At 31.4% G+C, this 15,519-nt stretch overlaps 2 protein-coding genes across 2 annotated transcripts; one reads left to right on the forward strand and one right to left on the reverse strand.

Moving 5' to 3' along the window:
- Positions 1–615: 615 nt before the first annotated feature.
- On the reverse strand, positions 616–2,295 carry LOC108205494 (protein RGF1 INDUCIBLE TRANSCRIPTION FACTOR 1). Its single transcript, XM_017375478.2, has 4 exons — positions 2,019–2,295; positions 1,718–1,915; positions 1,342–1,557; positions 616–1,173 (listed from the first exon to the last, which is right to left on the reverse strand). Exons 1-4 carry the CDS (start codon positions 2,019–2,021, stop codon positions 919–921), a joined length of 672 nt encoding a protein of 223 aa, XP_017230967.1. The 5' UTR covers positions 2,022–2,295; the 3' UTR covers positions 616–918.
- An 11,688-nt stretch (positions 2,296–13,983) lies between these two features.
- On the forward strand, positions 13,984–14,646 carry LOC108224418 (uncharacterized). Its single transcript, XM_017399041.1, has one exon. It carries the CDS (start codon positions 13,984–13,986, stop codon positions 14,644–14,646), a length of 663 nt encoding a protein of 220 aa, XP_017254530.1.
- The last annotated feature ends 873 nt before the right edge of the window (positions 14,647–15,519 follow it).

The raw sequence follows: 15,519 nt of genomic DNA on the forward strand, positions 1-15,519 counted from the left end.
TGAATAATTTTGACTTATTAATGACTCATGAGTTATTAAAATATAATAATAATAATAAAAGCGATTTATCGGTAACTTATAAATACAAGTAATTTTTTTTAGAAAAAAATTTACAAATAAAGTCAATGAAAAAAGTATTTCAAATTAAATTCTACCTTTATAAGTCAGTTTTTGATTTATTTCTAATTTTAAATCACTTTTTGACTTGCTATACAGATAAATATTTTAAATTTAAAATTATAAATTGTTTTAAGATATTTTTAATTTAAAATTAAAAATAATTTTAAATCGATTTGAAGGCTAGACCAACAGATTCCGTTTATTCTTCCATTTCAATAATAGGAAGACAGTATTCATTCCATAAACATATTATATTATTCTCTCTTCAACCCTCATTTTTCATAATCATAACGAATATGCTCATATCATTCCGCATTTTCCATAAAACTGAATAAAAATGCATAAAATTATCCCCCACTTTTCGTGGAATAATCGAAAATGAATAAAAATGATAAAAAGTAAGCAATAGCCAATACAAGAGGGAGTGAATCAGTGGACTGCAAAACAGAGAGGGAAGTAGCAAATCATCGAAACAAAAATAACCACAAACAGAACTTATACAATACGCCAGTCTTATTACTACTGAGAACTTGTAGTACATTGTCATTTCCTGCAAAACCCCTTACAAAACAGTATCTACATTCTTACTAGCAAAATGTATATTATAACCAAACTTCTTCAGTACTTATTAGACAATAACAAAACTACAATACTAATCAACTTCAACCTCTCAAAACATAACATATTTTTTTTTCTTATTTTCTTCCTATTTGGACTTTAGCCATCTATTTCATTATATCTGTCTGCATCTATTTACAAGTACCACTAGAAGGGCATTTTAGTAAAACCACATTACGATTAGTAATCTATGATCAGTCCACCCATCGGAGCCCTGTGCGGAATGCCCTTTCTTCTCTTGGCTGTTCTGAAACTCGCCACCGTAGGCGGCGGCGTTGACGGACTAAAACTTCGTAAATTTCCAAAATTACCCCTCTGGTGTCCGTGGCTGCTGCTACCACTGCTGTCATATGATTCTTCTATATCCCACACCGTGGCCTTACGCTTCTTCTCCGGCATTCTCTTCCTCACAAAATGCCCCGAAGTCCCCGCAATCTGAACATTAATTAATCACATAATCAGGACATTAATCAAGGGCAAAAATGTAAATTGATAACATTATTCGAACTTCTAGCAAATCTGAATAATTAATCAGGGTGATTAACACATTAATGACGAAGTAAGGGTAAAAATGTAAATTGGTAAAACGGATTATTTTATTACCTTGCAGCCGAGAGAACAGAAACGGAAGGAGTCAAGGAGGCTACGCTCACACGCTTCGCAGGTATTTGTAACGCCTTTACCAGGCCTAGGTTGCGGCCGTTCATTTAAGAAAACAACCTTAGCGCTGTTGATAACGTAGGTCTGAACAGCGGTAATGTCGAGATATTTTTGAATCTCCGACACTCTAATCACATCATGGTACGATGATCTCCTTATCTGTAAAAAGTATAAACATATGAACACACTTAATTACCACAGTAAAAAAATGTAAACACCTCAAATGCTCCAACAATCACGTTATAAACATGATGAATTGCATCGAAGCATATAAAATTAATATGTATATGCTTCGATACGGGAAGTAATAATTAGTTACCTGAATGGCACGGTGGTCTCTGTGATGGTTGAGGCAGAGAGAACAGAGAGGGCCATTGATGCAATCAAGACAGTACATATTGCATTCGCTTTTGTGTGAATCAGCGTGTAATTTGCATTGAACGAAGAATGTCTCCCGGAGTAACGGCTTGAGCCACGGTGGCCACCGGTTGTCTTCAGCTTCAGGGCCTCCAGCTCCCTTCATTTTACACAAAACAATCAGTACACATATAAAACAAAATGGTAACAAAAAGCATTGTTCATTGGAAAAAAACAGATAAAATGATAAATGAGATTGGTACCATGATGCGTCTGTGTTTGAGCTTAAAGTCACGGACAGAGGCTTCGTGATTGTCGATCGCCAGTTTGAATGAACTGAGAATTAAGACAAGGGTTTTTTGAATGGGGAGGGAGAGAGAATTGTGGGTTGTGTTTTTTTGAGAGAGAGAGGAGAGAAAATGCTGAGGGTTTTGAGAGTGGAGGCGGCGAGAGAGAGGGTAAAGGCTTTTTGTAGAGAGAGAGGAGGTGAGAGAGAGAAGTGGGTCGTTCTTATCCGCACAAGCAAACACTGCCTTTACACGAACCCAAATACAAAAATACTTGGACTATTGCTATACTAGTCTAGAAGATCCGAACCCGCTTCGTTTCTGAGCCTTTGGGAGCAAGTAACTCACCGACCTACTCGCCCTTTTTTTTTCTTTTATCTTATTTTTATAAATTATAAATTATTGTGTCTGCTATATCGAAAACGCTGCTTAGACCTATTTACATCGATTTTATTTTGCCTGTGTTGGTAATTAAATTATATTTTTTGTTAATACTTGTTTTATTATTTGGCATTTTGATTTTGAAGCACATTTTTAAGTCATTTTTAATCAGTCAAAAATGATATTTTTAACAGCCCGATTAAAGCAATTAAAACTACATGTCAAAAATCAAAGCGTCAAATAATAAAAAACAGAGGGAGTAATTAATATTCCCTACGTCCCTCTCATTTCTTTACCGTTACTATTTTGGGATGTCCCTCTCATTTCTTTACGTTACTATAAATAGTAAGTTTTTTCCATCATTACACCCATTATCTTCCCCTACTATCACATACTATTTAACAATAAAAACTACTACACCCACTACTTTCCTCCACTATCTCAAATCTATTATTAAATATTGATAGGTCCCACCACTTTACCCACTTTTCATCTAACTTTAATCATTTTTTATACATTGTCTTGGTCTCCGTGTCCCCCTCCAATGTAAACAATTGAGGGGATGGAGGGAGTAAATTTAATTAAAAACATGAATATGTAGTAAGAATATCTCAAACAAGATTGACTAAATTGGACATATAACATCGTGTAAATTTTGTTGAATTTGTAAAATTGTGCTTGAATTTTTTAATTTTTTTTTGCGCACACCTGCAACCGCTACTTTTCGGGTGCGCACCAGGTAAACGACAAGTTCACGCAATAGTCTGCAAACCACGTGTAAAATTGTGCTTGAACATCTGTAACACATTATTTAAAATTTGATTAACTTTTAAGATATTATGCCTCGGTGATATCCGGTATATCGATTGTTTATTTCTTAAAAGTAGTACGTTATTATTATTATTTAAAGATTCGGTAAATAAAAATATATTATTTTTTTATGACATGTCATTTCTTACATATTTATAGTCATTTGATAAATGCAGCAATCTGTAAGAGTTTGGTTAAAACCATAAACAAGAAAGATGTAGAGTTGAAATGTAAGTTTTTGAGGAGATTATCTATATATTTTATATTTGGTATGTAAACTCATTTTTCAGCTAAGAGTTTGGAAACTTACCGACTACATTCGTCGGTTATAATATATTATTAATATATTAGGTTGTTAGAAATAGAATATATCATCTTAATATGATAATAAATGCAATGCAATTTGTAAATGTTTGATAAATATAGTCAATATTAGGTGGTTGATTATATTTATTGATAATGCCACGTATTCGAAAAAGAATTCCAAATTTCTTTACCAAATGATATGTCACACAAGTGAAAAATTATGATCAGGAATGAATGGAGCAAACTTCGACACGATCATTCGAAAAGAAAAATGGAATAATTTTTTGGATTAACTAGCATTTTTCTATATATTTATTGACACTGGTAACGTACCCTCATTACATCGTAGACGGGGACTTTACGCGCGTTTTAAGGCTCTGATCAAATCAAATATAATTTTATAAATTATTTCAATTTTTTTTGTTTGGATTATAATATAATATTTGTAATTTTATTCATAAAAGAAAAGTGCAAAAATAAGTGATGGAATTATACTTAAACAGACTCTTGAAATCATTTCATTACCCAAATCTCGAGTCTAGTTAACACCCATGACCCATCCCAAAAGGTAAATAAAAAGAGACCAATTTGTAGATATACATCTTATTCACTTATCAACATGACTCATTCCGTCCTATTAAAATCAGATTTGATGCACGCCCACTGATAAACGCATGTACTTGAACGTCACGCAGCACCAAAATATATATGCGGCCCGTATAGAAGATAACAAAACAAATTTCGTTCCTGCGAGCAGATATGATTGCAGTCGGCTTTCAAAGAAAATAAATTATCTTAACGTTGCAATTCAAGAATAAATTATGTATAAGTATAGACTTTTCTTTTTATAGAAATGCCGTATAACTGAATTTAAAAGAAAAAAATTTCCTCTATACTTATTAAAAGAATAATAATTTGAGGCCGAATATTAACCATATCAACCCATATGTAATTAATTATGTTAAATTACTTGGCAGTTGGCAATAATGCATGTCACAATATTTATATTAAGGAGGGAGAATAAGATGCGTTGGAAGTGGATGGTTATTCTCTGAGGAAATAAAATAAAGACAAAGTCTTTGTACATCCTATCACTTACATTGTGATTCCCAGTTTTTTTTTTACTTTTTTTTTGAAAAACATTGTGATTCCCAGTTAAAAATGACAAAGAAGGGAAGAGATTGTTAAAAAAAAAAAAAATGTGCAAGAATTATTATCATTCCAATCCTTTTTTTTTCTACTTCTCTTCTTAAAATTTCTGAGGCACAGGGTTAGAGCAATTGCTGTGAGGTATCCGAAGATTTGAACTATAATTTTAATAAGTACATTATAAATTTATAATATATAATCCCAATTCTTTCTCATAGAATTTATTTCGATTTCATTTATAATAATGCTTATTCGTTTTTATGTTGATTTTAATAATTAAGTATTAATTATCAACTTTTATCATACTATTTACCTCTCTTTTACAATATGTCCTTGTTAATGGATTTTAAATTTAATATTATAGTATTAATATAAAGCATAAACATAGATAATTGTTAAACTTTTGATTTAATATAGTCTCTTTACTAACTGAAAATTAAGCTATATATTATACTTTATTTATTAAAAATACCACATTTTTAATATTATATATATATATATATATATATGTTAAATAACTCATAAATTATACCTAATATAAAACTACTCAAAAAAATAATTTATAATTCACTTACAAGTTATAAATCAAGTCACTTTTAATTTATAAATTTCATATATTTTACCGTACTAAAATATCCATAGATAGATATTATTATTTTACCATACTAAAAATCATAATTACGCTTTTTGCTCTCATATATTTTACTGTACTAAATTATTTATAGTAGATATTATTGTTAAAGAAAAAGGGATACTGAGTGGCGGCAATATTACTGTCAAATGCACATTATATTAATGCAAGTATAAATAGGTAATTTTAATTTCCCCCATGTATAAAAATTACCATGATAAAATATTAAAAGAGGAAGAAAATAAATTTTTTAGACTTGACTCTCAATTAAATCCTTATATCTGTGTGGAACCTAAAAATTGTTTATATACAAGAAGTAGGCAAATATACTATCTAGCCAGGTTTAATATGATGTCATGCCTTATGGCCAAGCAAAGAGTCAAATACTATTCTGGTTTAGGTAGTTAAGAAAATGCTTTGTCACATCCTAATCTTACCTAATACTATTAGTATGATATCAAGCATCGACTTAAATATCTTAGTTCATAGTGTCGGTTCGGATTAATATAATGGGAGAAACAATGATGATGATATAATTTTCATGTGTTATTTTTTTTGGTTTTAGTGAAAAGTAATAGGAAACTTACACCAATTTGTATATTATTTATGTTATATATGTGTGTGTTTGACCTCAATTGTCCACATAATTAAGTAGAATATAATAGGAAATGAATGTCGTCCTTCATGAATGACTGAATTCATTTGGTTGTATCAAATGTTATAGCCGGAAGATATAATGAAATTTCATTATTGCTAGACAAAATTTAAAAGTGAATTCAAGTAACTCTTTAGGGCCTTCGGCGATGAAATTTCATTAATTATAATCAAACAAAATCAAGATTTATTATATGCTATTTAATTGCTAGTTATAGTTCTTTAATGTATGCGATGAAACATATATTTTTTGAGAAGCAAGTGTCGTTTATTAACATTTACCCAAAATTTGAATTTTCTAAAAGGCTGTAATGGTAAAAAATAATAAATTTATAAAGAGTTTGTCTAGTGTGTGCCATGGGCACATGCTAAGCCCGAAATTTGATATGTTTGAGAGGTTTTGATTGGTGTAGTTGTTGTATTTGTAGAAGAGTCCACCAAGATATGAAAGCCAATCAAAATTTCATAAGTTTGTATAATTCCGCGCTTAGCATGCACACGCCAGAAAAACCGATTTATAAAACATAGAAAGTTATGCGAGAATATAGTAAACTTGGTTGAATTTTATGAGGATATTAGTATTGGGCGGTTGTGAAGGGATGAAAATGGCAGACGCATCTTGATAGAAAAATATTGACAATGATGGAGATGCGCATCAATCTCCCCAAAGAATGTTGTAATCCAATAATTGAAGTCCATAATGCTCCCATGCTTCACAATGTCGACATATATAGATACTTATTCGGTTACGGTTTAATAAAAAAACTTTAATCAGTAAAAATTTATGAAATCAGAAAAAAAAAAAATTTATTTCAATATATAAAAATTAAAAAATTTAAATTGTTTAAAAGTTCAACATCAGAAGAAGTTTCAGCATCAACTGCTTTCCTTAGCTTGGTTGATTTCCCCTTTCAGCATCACATCGTGTTCACACTTCACACACTACGTACGTGCAGATATTTCAGAAATTATTCTTTGGGTGCTCAGAAATTGTTGTAACTTTTCTTTTGTTTGAAATAGGAGTATTATTTGATATTTTGATGTCCATTTGTTTTTGGTACACATAGGACTCTGTCATTGTCCACTCGAATTATTAATTTAGTATCGACCTGAGTTTCTGTTAAAAAAAAGTGCTCAAATCCACTTCTTTACCGTTTGACAAATAAACTTCATTTAATAACTCTGTCACGAAATTCAGTACAGAGGCAGTATAAACACGGAATCATCACATCATAAAACTGCATATCTGCTATTTTGAACTTTTTGTGAATATATTTTGTTACCGTCAAGATCCTAACTCTATCAAAAAAATGTATGAAATTATATATAACTAGAATAAAAAATAATTATACTGACATTTTCATTCTTGAAATTCTCCGTTCCTTAACACGGATTCACTGATGCAAGCACTCAGTTGAGTGCTTGTAACTTGCAAGTATCTCCAATAACTTTTTCGTGCGGTCAAACAGAGAGTTGCTTAGGCCTTAATTAGTATCAACATATGTCTGCATGTGAATTATTAACAAATACAAAAAGAAGATGATTTTGGAGAGGAAATATGTGGCTTCTCTTTGACATTGTGAATTAATATAGATGACTAGTTATTTTTTTATATAATATAGTCTATTGTGATGTTAATGAAGAATATTAACTTAATATTTAATATAAATAAATAATACGAATATAAATATTTACTTTTTACTTATATATATATAACTTATATAAATATAAGAGTCGTATTCCAAATATATAAAATTTGAGTTCGAGTTCCTATAATCCAAATATTCTTATAATAATGTATTAAAAGAGGGAGCACTTTATATTTCTCTAAACCCGCGATGTGATTTAGTCGGGACTAATTTGTCGAATTAATGAATTTATTATTAAATGGATTAATTCTAAAAATGAAGTCAACTTTCTTTCAAAAAAAATAGAACAAAAATGAGACAACTTTTTTCTTTTAAAGTGATTCTAAACATAAATTATCAAACGAAAATGAAAAATAATTAAGAAAGAGAAAAAAGAAAACTTAAGGTGATGAATGGTGAATCTAAAATCAAAGAAAAGTAATTTTTATCAAACGCGAAAAATAAATCTAACTATTTTTCTTTCCTTTCTGTTATTGGGCCAATTAAGAGGCCCGTCAGCATGTTGGGATGTTTTTGGTCGAAACTAGAGTCCGAGCCCAAAGCTGCAAACACGATTAAGTCTAAGCTTTTTATCCAGAAAAGGGCCTATCAACAAGGCGAAGCCCATAAATAACACCCGTGCATAAAGACTTTAGAGCAAGTCCAAGAGATGCCCAATCTCATGTCTTAAGTTATAATTTAGGGCGATTGATGAAAAAACTTGATCCAACGATGTCCTAGTGATGCCCTGTATCACCAGGACAATCTCCTCAAGCCCTATTTTTGGGGCACATCTCTCCTTGCCTTATTTCATATTTTATTATCACCAACACTCTGTTTCTCTCCCTACTTTTATATTATGCTTTAATGATGAATGAGTCTCTCTACTTTTATATTATGCTTTAATGATGAATGAGAGTCTTTAATAATAAAATATTAGACATTTTGTGAAAATAAGGCACATTGTTGGAGTTTAAATTACTAAAATATGTCCTAAATTACTAGGACATGATATTTTATATTATATTTGGGGCTTGAACTAGGACATTCTTGAACTTGCTCTTACATAATGGCTTGTAAAATGAAAGATCTGTCGTCTTGATCGGCTCGTTATAGTTATTGGATCCAAATGAAAAGAGCATAGTGATGCTTTTTATTTCTAAAGACGGGAGCAAACAAGCAGATTGGCCCAGTATTACCATATTAATATCAAGTTAAGTCCACAAAAAGGGCCCAGATGTAACATTTGGATAAACCCTATAAAGACTGTGCTTAAAGAATATTAATGTTGGTGAACATGAAGTCACATTAAAATCCATTTATTTACCCAACTAAGATTTACAAGTGATAGGAAATTTATTTTATTCTAGTAATAATATTAGGATTAATTTTTATTAACTGCAAAATATATTCTAGAAACCATGTAAGAAGTGAAAAGGGCAAGTAAATATATATGATGAATATTCATCGATCCTTTGAGGTATTAAAACTTCATGCCAAATTTATTTCTCGAATGAAATTTTCTAAAATAATATGGCAGATAAATAATTTGTTTTAATTTATATGTATGTATGTGCCTGTATGTATGTATGTACATATGTATGTATGAATATATATGGCTCATATTATAGCTAGAAATTAGTTTTGTATATTAGTATTTGCAAAATTATAAAATCTCATATGCAACATTAATTATAATGGTTGGAATCTGGAAATGATTGATTTCAACCCACGTGTAATTTTATATACAATTTTAATAATATTTTTGAAAATAATTTCAAATTTACCTAACATTAATGTTAATGCACTAGAGAATGAAAATTAGTAAAGATAAAATATATATAACATATTACATAATATTATATACTTCAATTATTTAATTCATTTTTAATGATAGTTCAAAAAATGGAAATTAATAATATTTAATCTATTATATTTTTTGGTCAATTTTGGACAACCGCCTATTTTTCCCTTTGTCTCTCTATTTTGTAACCGTCTCTCTTTCGCCTCTTGCTTTCTTCTTCTCTCCCTGACGCCACCCTCCGGCCTCCTCCGTTGTTTTTCAATGTCCGACCACAATCGCCGCGTTATTGTTTTGCCATCAATTTTTCAGACCAAACCGCCACCAACAATCATAGTTTTAAATACAAAATTCAAATTCAATAAATGGTTATGGTAAATCGATATGGATGGATTACACTATAAGAAAATGGTTAATTCACGAAAGTGTGCAATGGCGGTTCTTATCCAGTTTGATATCTCCGTTTTTGATCACTATCACCCATCGTCGACAAATAGAACTGTCTAGGTAAATCCCATGTAAAAAAGACCATGGGTTAAAGTATTATATTAATATTATATCACACAATTTTATTTATTGTGCACTAAGCCAGGGGTCTTTACCGAAACAGTTTCTCTACTTTATGAGCAGGGGCATGATCTGCGTACATCTTACCCTTCTCAGACCCTGATCTAAGCGGGATATACTGAGTATATTTGGTTTGGTTTGGTTTATTTTTGATCAATTTTAGATAGTAGAGTACTGGAGTAACGATAAGTGAAGGTAAAAATAGTTACTCAAATTCAAAAATAAAAAATAAAAAGGTTTATTGTTATTGTTTTATTTCAACGAATCATATACAAGTAAAGTAACAAGTAAAGTAATGACAAGAAGATATTACATTAAGCAAAAAATAGTTACTCAGAGTTATACGTAGAAAAAATGTTTAAAGTTGTTTTATATATATACTTGTAGATACATGACAATTGTACAAGTGTCAAAACATTATGTTCAAAGTCTATGGACAGGAGTTGAACATGATACATTAGTGTAGACCAGAGGAATGGAGATGGAAGTCCTCACACTTAACCCTCCAAATGATGTCAAACACTAACTTGTGTCTGGTCTAGCCGTCTAGGCGATAAAAAAAAAAAAAAAAAAATCTTTTTCGATTACAATGGGAACAATAATAAAATGGGAAATCTACAAAACTACATACTTTTTTTTTTTATTATTTTCAAAAATACTACCTTCCAGAATTATTTTTAAAAATACCTTTTCATAAATTTTTTTTTTCAAAAATACTGTTTGCAACTTTTGCAACCTCATTTGCAACTACAGGCGGCGCCAGCCGTGTTGCAACCTCTTTTGCAACTTCATATGCAGCTGAATTCCTGATTTAAAGTTGCAGTTTTCAAATGTCATTTTCGACCTCATTTTCGGAATGGATATATATATATATATATATATATCGATTCCGAAAATGAGGTCGAAAATGACATTTGAAAACTGGAACTTGAAATCAGGATTTGTAATTGCATATATGGTTGCATATGGTTGTATTCAGTTGCATATGGTTGTATTCAGTTGATTCGGTTGTAATCTAATGGCCCCGCCAGGGGCACACCATACATCTGTTGTTACTTACAGTTTTCAGTTGCATTTAGTTGCAACTGAGGTTGCAAATGAAGTTGCAAAAGTTGCAACTGCAGTTGCAACCTCATTTGCAACCTCATTTACAACTATATATAGTTTTCAGTTGCATTTAGTTGCAACTGAGGTTGCAAATGAAGTTGCAACTGCAGTTGCAAAAGTTGCAACTTCATTTGCAACCTCATTTGCAACTTTTGCAACCTCTTTTGCAACTTTTGCAACCTCTTTTGCAACTTACAGTTTTCAGTTGAACTAGTTGTAATTGCAGTTGCAACAGTTGCAACTTTCCATTTTTATTTGCAACTTTTGCAACCTCATTTGCAACTTTTGCAAACTCATTTGCAACTTTTGCAACCTCATTTGCAACTTTTACGGTTGCGCCGCCCAAAGTTGCAAATGAGGTTGCAAAAGTTGCAAATCGTATTTTTGAAAATTTTTTTTATGAAAAGGTATTTTTAAAAACAATGAAAAAGATGGTAGTATTTTTAAAAAAATAATTTTACAGATGGATATTTTTAAAAAGATCCCTAATAAAATTTCAAGGTTAGTCTATATTTGCATTAATTTATGAATAAACATGTGCAGATTCTAAGATTAACTACTTTTGACCCCTCCACTAATCCTCATTATTAGTAGAGCTTAATCAGCTTCGTCAAAATTTAACAGTTCATATCAGTATCTTTTGTCTTTTCCAACCCCACCCCATGTGTTTTTCGGGTTTTCCGTGGCTAACTTGGTTTTATTAATTGTTTATTTGGTGAAAGCTTGATCCACTAATTAAGTTATGATGATTGTAGATTAAATAACGATGATCAATTTGTTCGAAATGTGTCTTTAAAGAATTTGACATTAAACATGGCCAGGGACGTCTAGAAAGACTTTGACGTGCCCTCCCCTGCTCGGCGTTATCTTTTGACGACTATTTTTCTCGCAACAACATAATTAGTTCGCTCTGCTTCATGTTTTGTTTCAACCTCTTGTGATTCAGGGGAAATAGTCAAATGACACGTATAAATCAAAATTTTATATTTAAGAATTAGTCTACTCTACACAAATTAGTGTTTTGATCAAGAGTTAGTTTCACTGATATAATACTCTTTCCGCCCGATCAATTCTTTATGTTTGGTTTGGACACGGAGGTTAAGTAATATATGTATCAAATAGAGGAATAGAGAAAGGAAATGGTATAAAGTGGTGAGATTTATTGATTTCTAATGTATAAAAAAATGTAACTGGAATAAAATTAGTATAAAAACGATAAAAAAATGGTTGGCATAGCGGGAGTAGTTTAGAAGTCGCAAAGAATTACTCCCTCCGTCCCATTAGATTCTTTACGCTACTTTTTTGCACGCATTTTGAGACTCCTATAAAGTATAGTTCCATAATGTTCTTGTTTTAAAGAAAATTCCGAAAAAAAAGTTTGATATTTATATTTTTATTCAAAAATAAATAAATTAAAAAAATATTATTAAACTATATTTTATAAAAGTTTCAAAATATGTGCAAACAGTGAACATAAACTTCCTGATGCGACGTAGAGAGTACGACGTACGATGCTTGGCAAATAAAAATAAGTGTCATTTAATATGTATTAATTAATATGTAAGGCTGTCTTGCGTCACTTTGAAACAAGTGTTTATTATTTATAAATGAAAAGTTAATTATACGTGATAATTAAATTTTATTTTATGTGTTTGGAAATTTTTTGTTGTTTATAATTATTGGGTATAAAAATTATTAATACAATAATAAATTAATATAAATTATCTTTTAAAGTGGTTCTCTAGTTTGTAGAATCAAATTCCAAAATAAAAACAAATTACTTAAAAAGATAGGATTTTCAACTTTTTACATTACAACTTATAACTCGGAACTCGACTTATGAATTCGTTACACAAATAGACAGTAAAATATATTTTATTTAGGATTTGTTTGTGAGTGTTTGAGGGTGTTATAATATAAATTAGATTAGTATTTTTTTTAATTTTTGTATATATTTTGAATTATAATATAAAAAATTAATATTTTTGGTGAGATTTGATAGTAAGATATTTGTTAACTTCCCTCAAAAGTTTAAAAATAGTTTTTCCAAAAATATGAGAACACCTATTTTTCAGTGTTTAAGTTAGAAATAATTATCTAAAAACTATTTTAAGATTTATCAAATAATTTTTCAGCCATTTCTCAGTAAAAAGTTGTTATTAATATTTGTAACATCAATCGATAGTATATTTACACAATTAAATTTTAAGTTAGTTTATGAGTAACATATCTGGAGCTTGTTTATCCCGGCTTTGTGTCGTGGCCTAAAATTGTATCCAACTTTGAACGGAAATATGTTTTAAACTCCCAGTTTATCATAGGAGAAGTCTAACATCCCGAATCAGTGATTCTCTTAAGTTTAAATATTTAATTTCTAGAATATGCAAAATCATGGAAACAATATTTTATAATATTTATTATTATATTTAATAAATTATAAATTTATCCTTCAAGCTAATAAGACAAAAAAATCACCTTTTTTTTTGTCAGGACAAAAATATCACTTTGCTCACAAGCAAAAGCCACTTGTTTTATCTCAAAGATCCCGTTATATTTTAACAGAAAAAATAATATCGACTGTCCAGCCACATGGTTCACTAAAATACACGCACATAGCGTAAATAAATAATTTTGACAGCAAATCCTATTTCCTACTGATTTCGCAAGTAATATCCAAATAAAATACTCCAAAACGATTAAATAATCCCTCGTTCTACTCCGAGTCGCCAATATTATTTTGACCATGATTTACGCAACTAACCCTCCATCTCTCCATATTTATACAAACTCCTCCCATAAAATTTCAATACCTAACATTAACACACAACTCCAAGATACACTTTGAGAGAGAGCTAAAAAAAACACACACAAAAACACACAGTTAAGAACAATCGAGAAGCTGCGTTAATGGCTTGTTATATAGATGAAGAGGAGATTTTCAAATGTCCGACACACCCTTCAAAACGGCGTCGTACTGGGATTTGCCCCACTTGTTTGCGTGAACGTCTCAACACTTTGTGCCCTAACTGCGCTAACACACGCCCCTGCGAGTGCTGCCCTGCCGCCACGTCAGCGTCCACGTCATCATCTTCGACTTTCTCGTTCTTCTCCGGCGTGGCCTCCGGTGACACCGAGCCGACCATGCGGAAGTCGAGGTCGCTGGCGATACCGTTTCTCCGGTCGCGTTCGAAGTACGCGCCGAACCTCGAGTTCACCGCCGAAAAGCCGCCGTTGCCGACGGCGGCGACGACGGTGACAGCAAGTAAGAATGCTCCGGCGGCGGGGAGTGGCGGGAGTAGCAGAGGCAAGACGACGTCGTTGCTGTCGATGTTTAAGAAGAGTAAGAGAGTTGTGGAAGAGGTTGAGAATAAACCGAAGGATGAGGAGAGTAAAAAGAGCAGCGATTTCATGTTGATGATGAAGAGGTCGAGGTCGGTGAGCGTGGCGTTGAGTTCACGCGCCGCCGACAGCAAGGCGGTGAAGACGAAAGGGTGGCATTTCCCGAGTCCGTTTAGGCAATCGTCAAAGACGGCTAAAGTACAGGAACAGCAGGCAGCAATTAAAGTTTGAACAATATTGCATTTTTTATGATTTTTGTAACGATAAATATTAGAATTAACAAAAACTATGAATAATTATATTCATGTGTAAGTGTAACAATGGATATACTCTACATAAAGATTATATATATCTGTTCGGTAACAATGGCATCTGGTATGCCGTAAAAGTCGGGAATCGGATTTAACGGATTACTCTGATTTATTTAAATATTAAGATATTTTAATTTTAATTAAAATCAAATATAATCAGTATTATTTTGAAAGAATTAATCCGTGATTTTTTAGAATGCCGGATGTTAGTAGTTTGTACTTTGCACATTATTTGTTGTAATTGTTAGTAATGTTAAATTTGTTGAATTTATCTGATATGTTTTGTGATTATTTGAGTAGGGTGGAAGCATATGATAGCGAGATGAATGAATGAATGGGTGTGAATGGGATGAGTATAATCTAGCAATAAGATAGTGTGAAAAAGAAATGTCAAAGCAAAAAGTCAAGAAGATCGGCAGGTGAGTGGGTTTGTTTCGATTTATGGGGTAGCCTCTTCATCTGTTTCTCGGAAACTAACTACTGCTATTTCCATTCTGAACACCCACTTTAAATTGACCGCGGATTTATTGCAAATAGGATGTTAAGTGGTTGCCAAGTTTGTCGGATTGACCGTTGATTCATTCCATGGTATTGGGCCTCTGGCAGGGCGCCCCGATTTCTCTTTCGGGTTTTTTTATTTGATATTTTAATTTTTGATAAGTGGTTTGATCATGTAGTTAACGGTGTTATTTTTCATTTTTTTATAGATAAAAGATCAAAATTTCAATTCACGAAAAAAATCAATAAAAATTAATAATTTTTATTATCTAGACGATTCATAGAAAACATATGG

This window comes from Daucus carota, chromosome 1 (genome assembly GCF_001625215.2).
Source record: "Daucus carota subsp. sativus chromosome 1, DH1 v3.0, whole genome shotgun sequence".
Lineage (NCBI taxonomy): Eukaryota > Viridiplantae > Streptophyta > Magnoliopsida > Apiales > Apiaceae > Daucus > Daucus carota.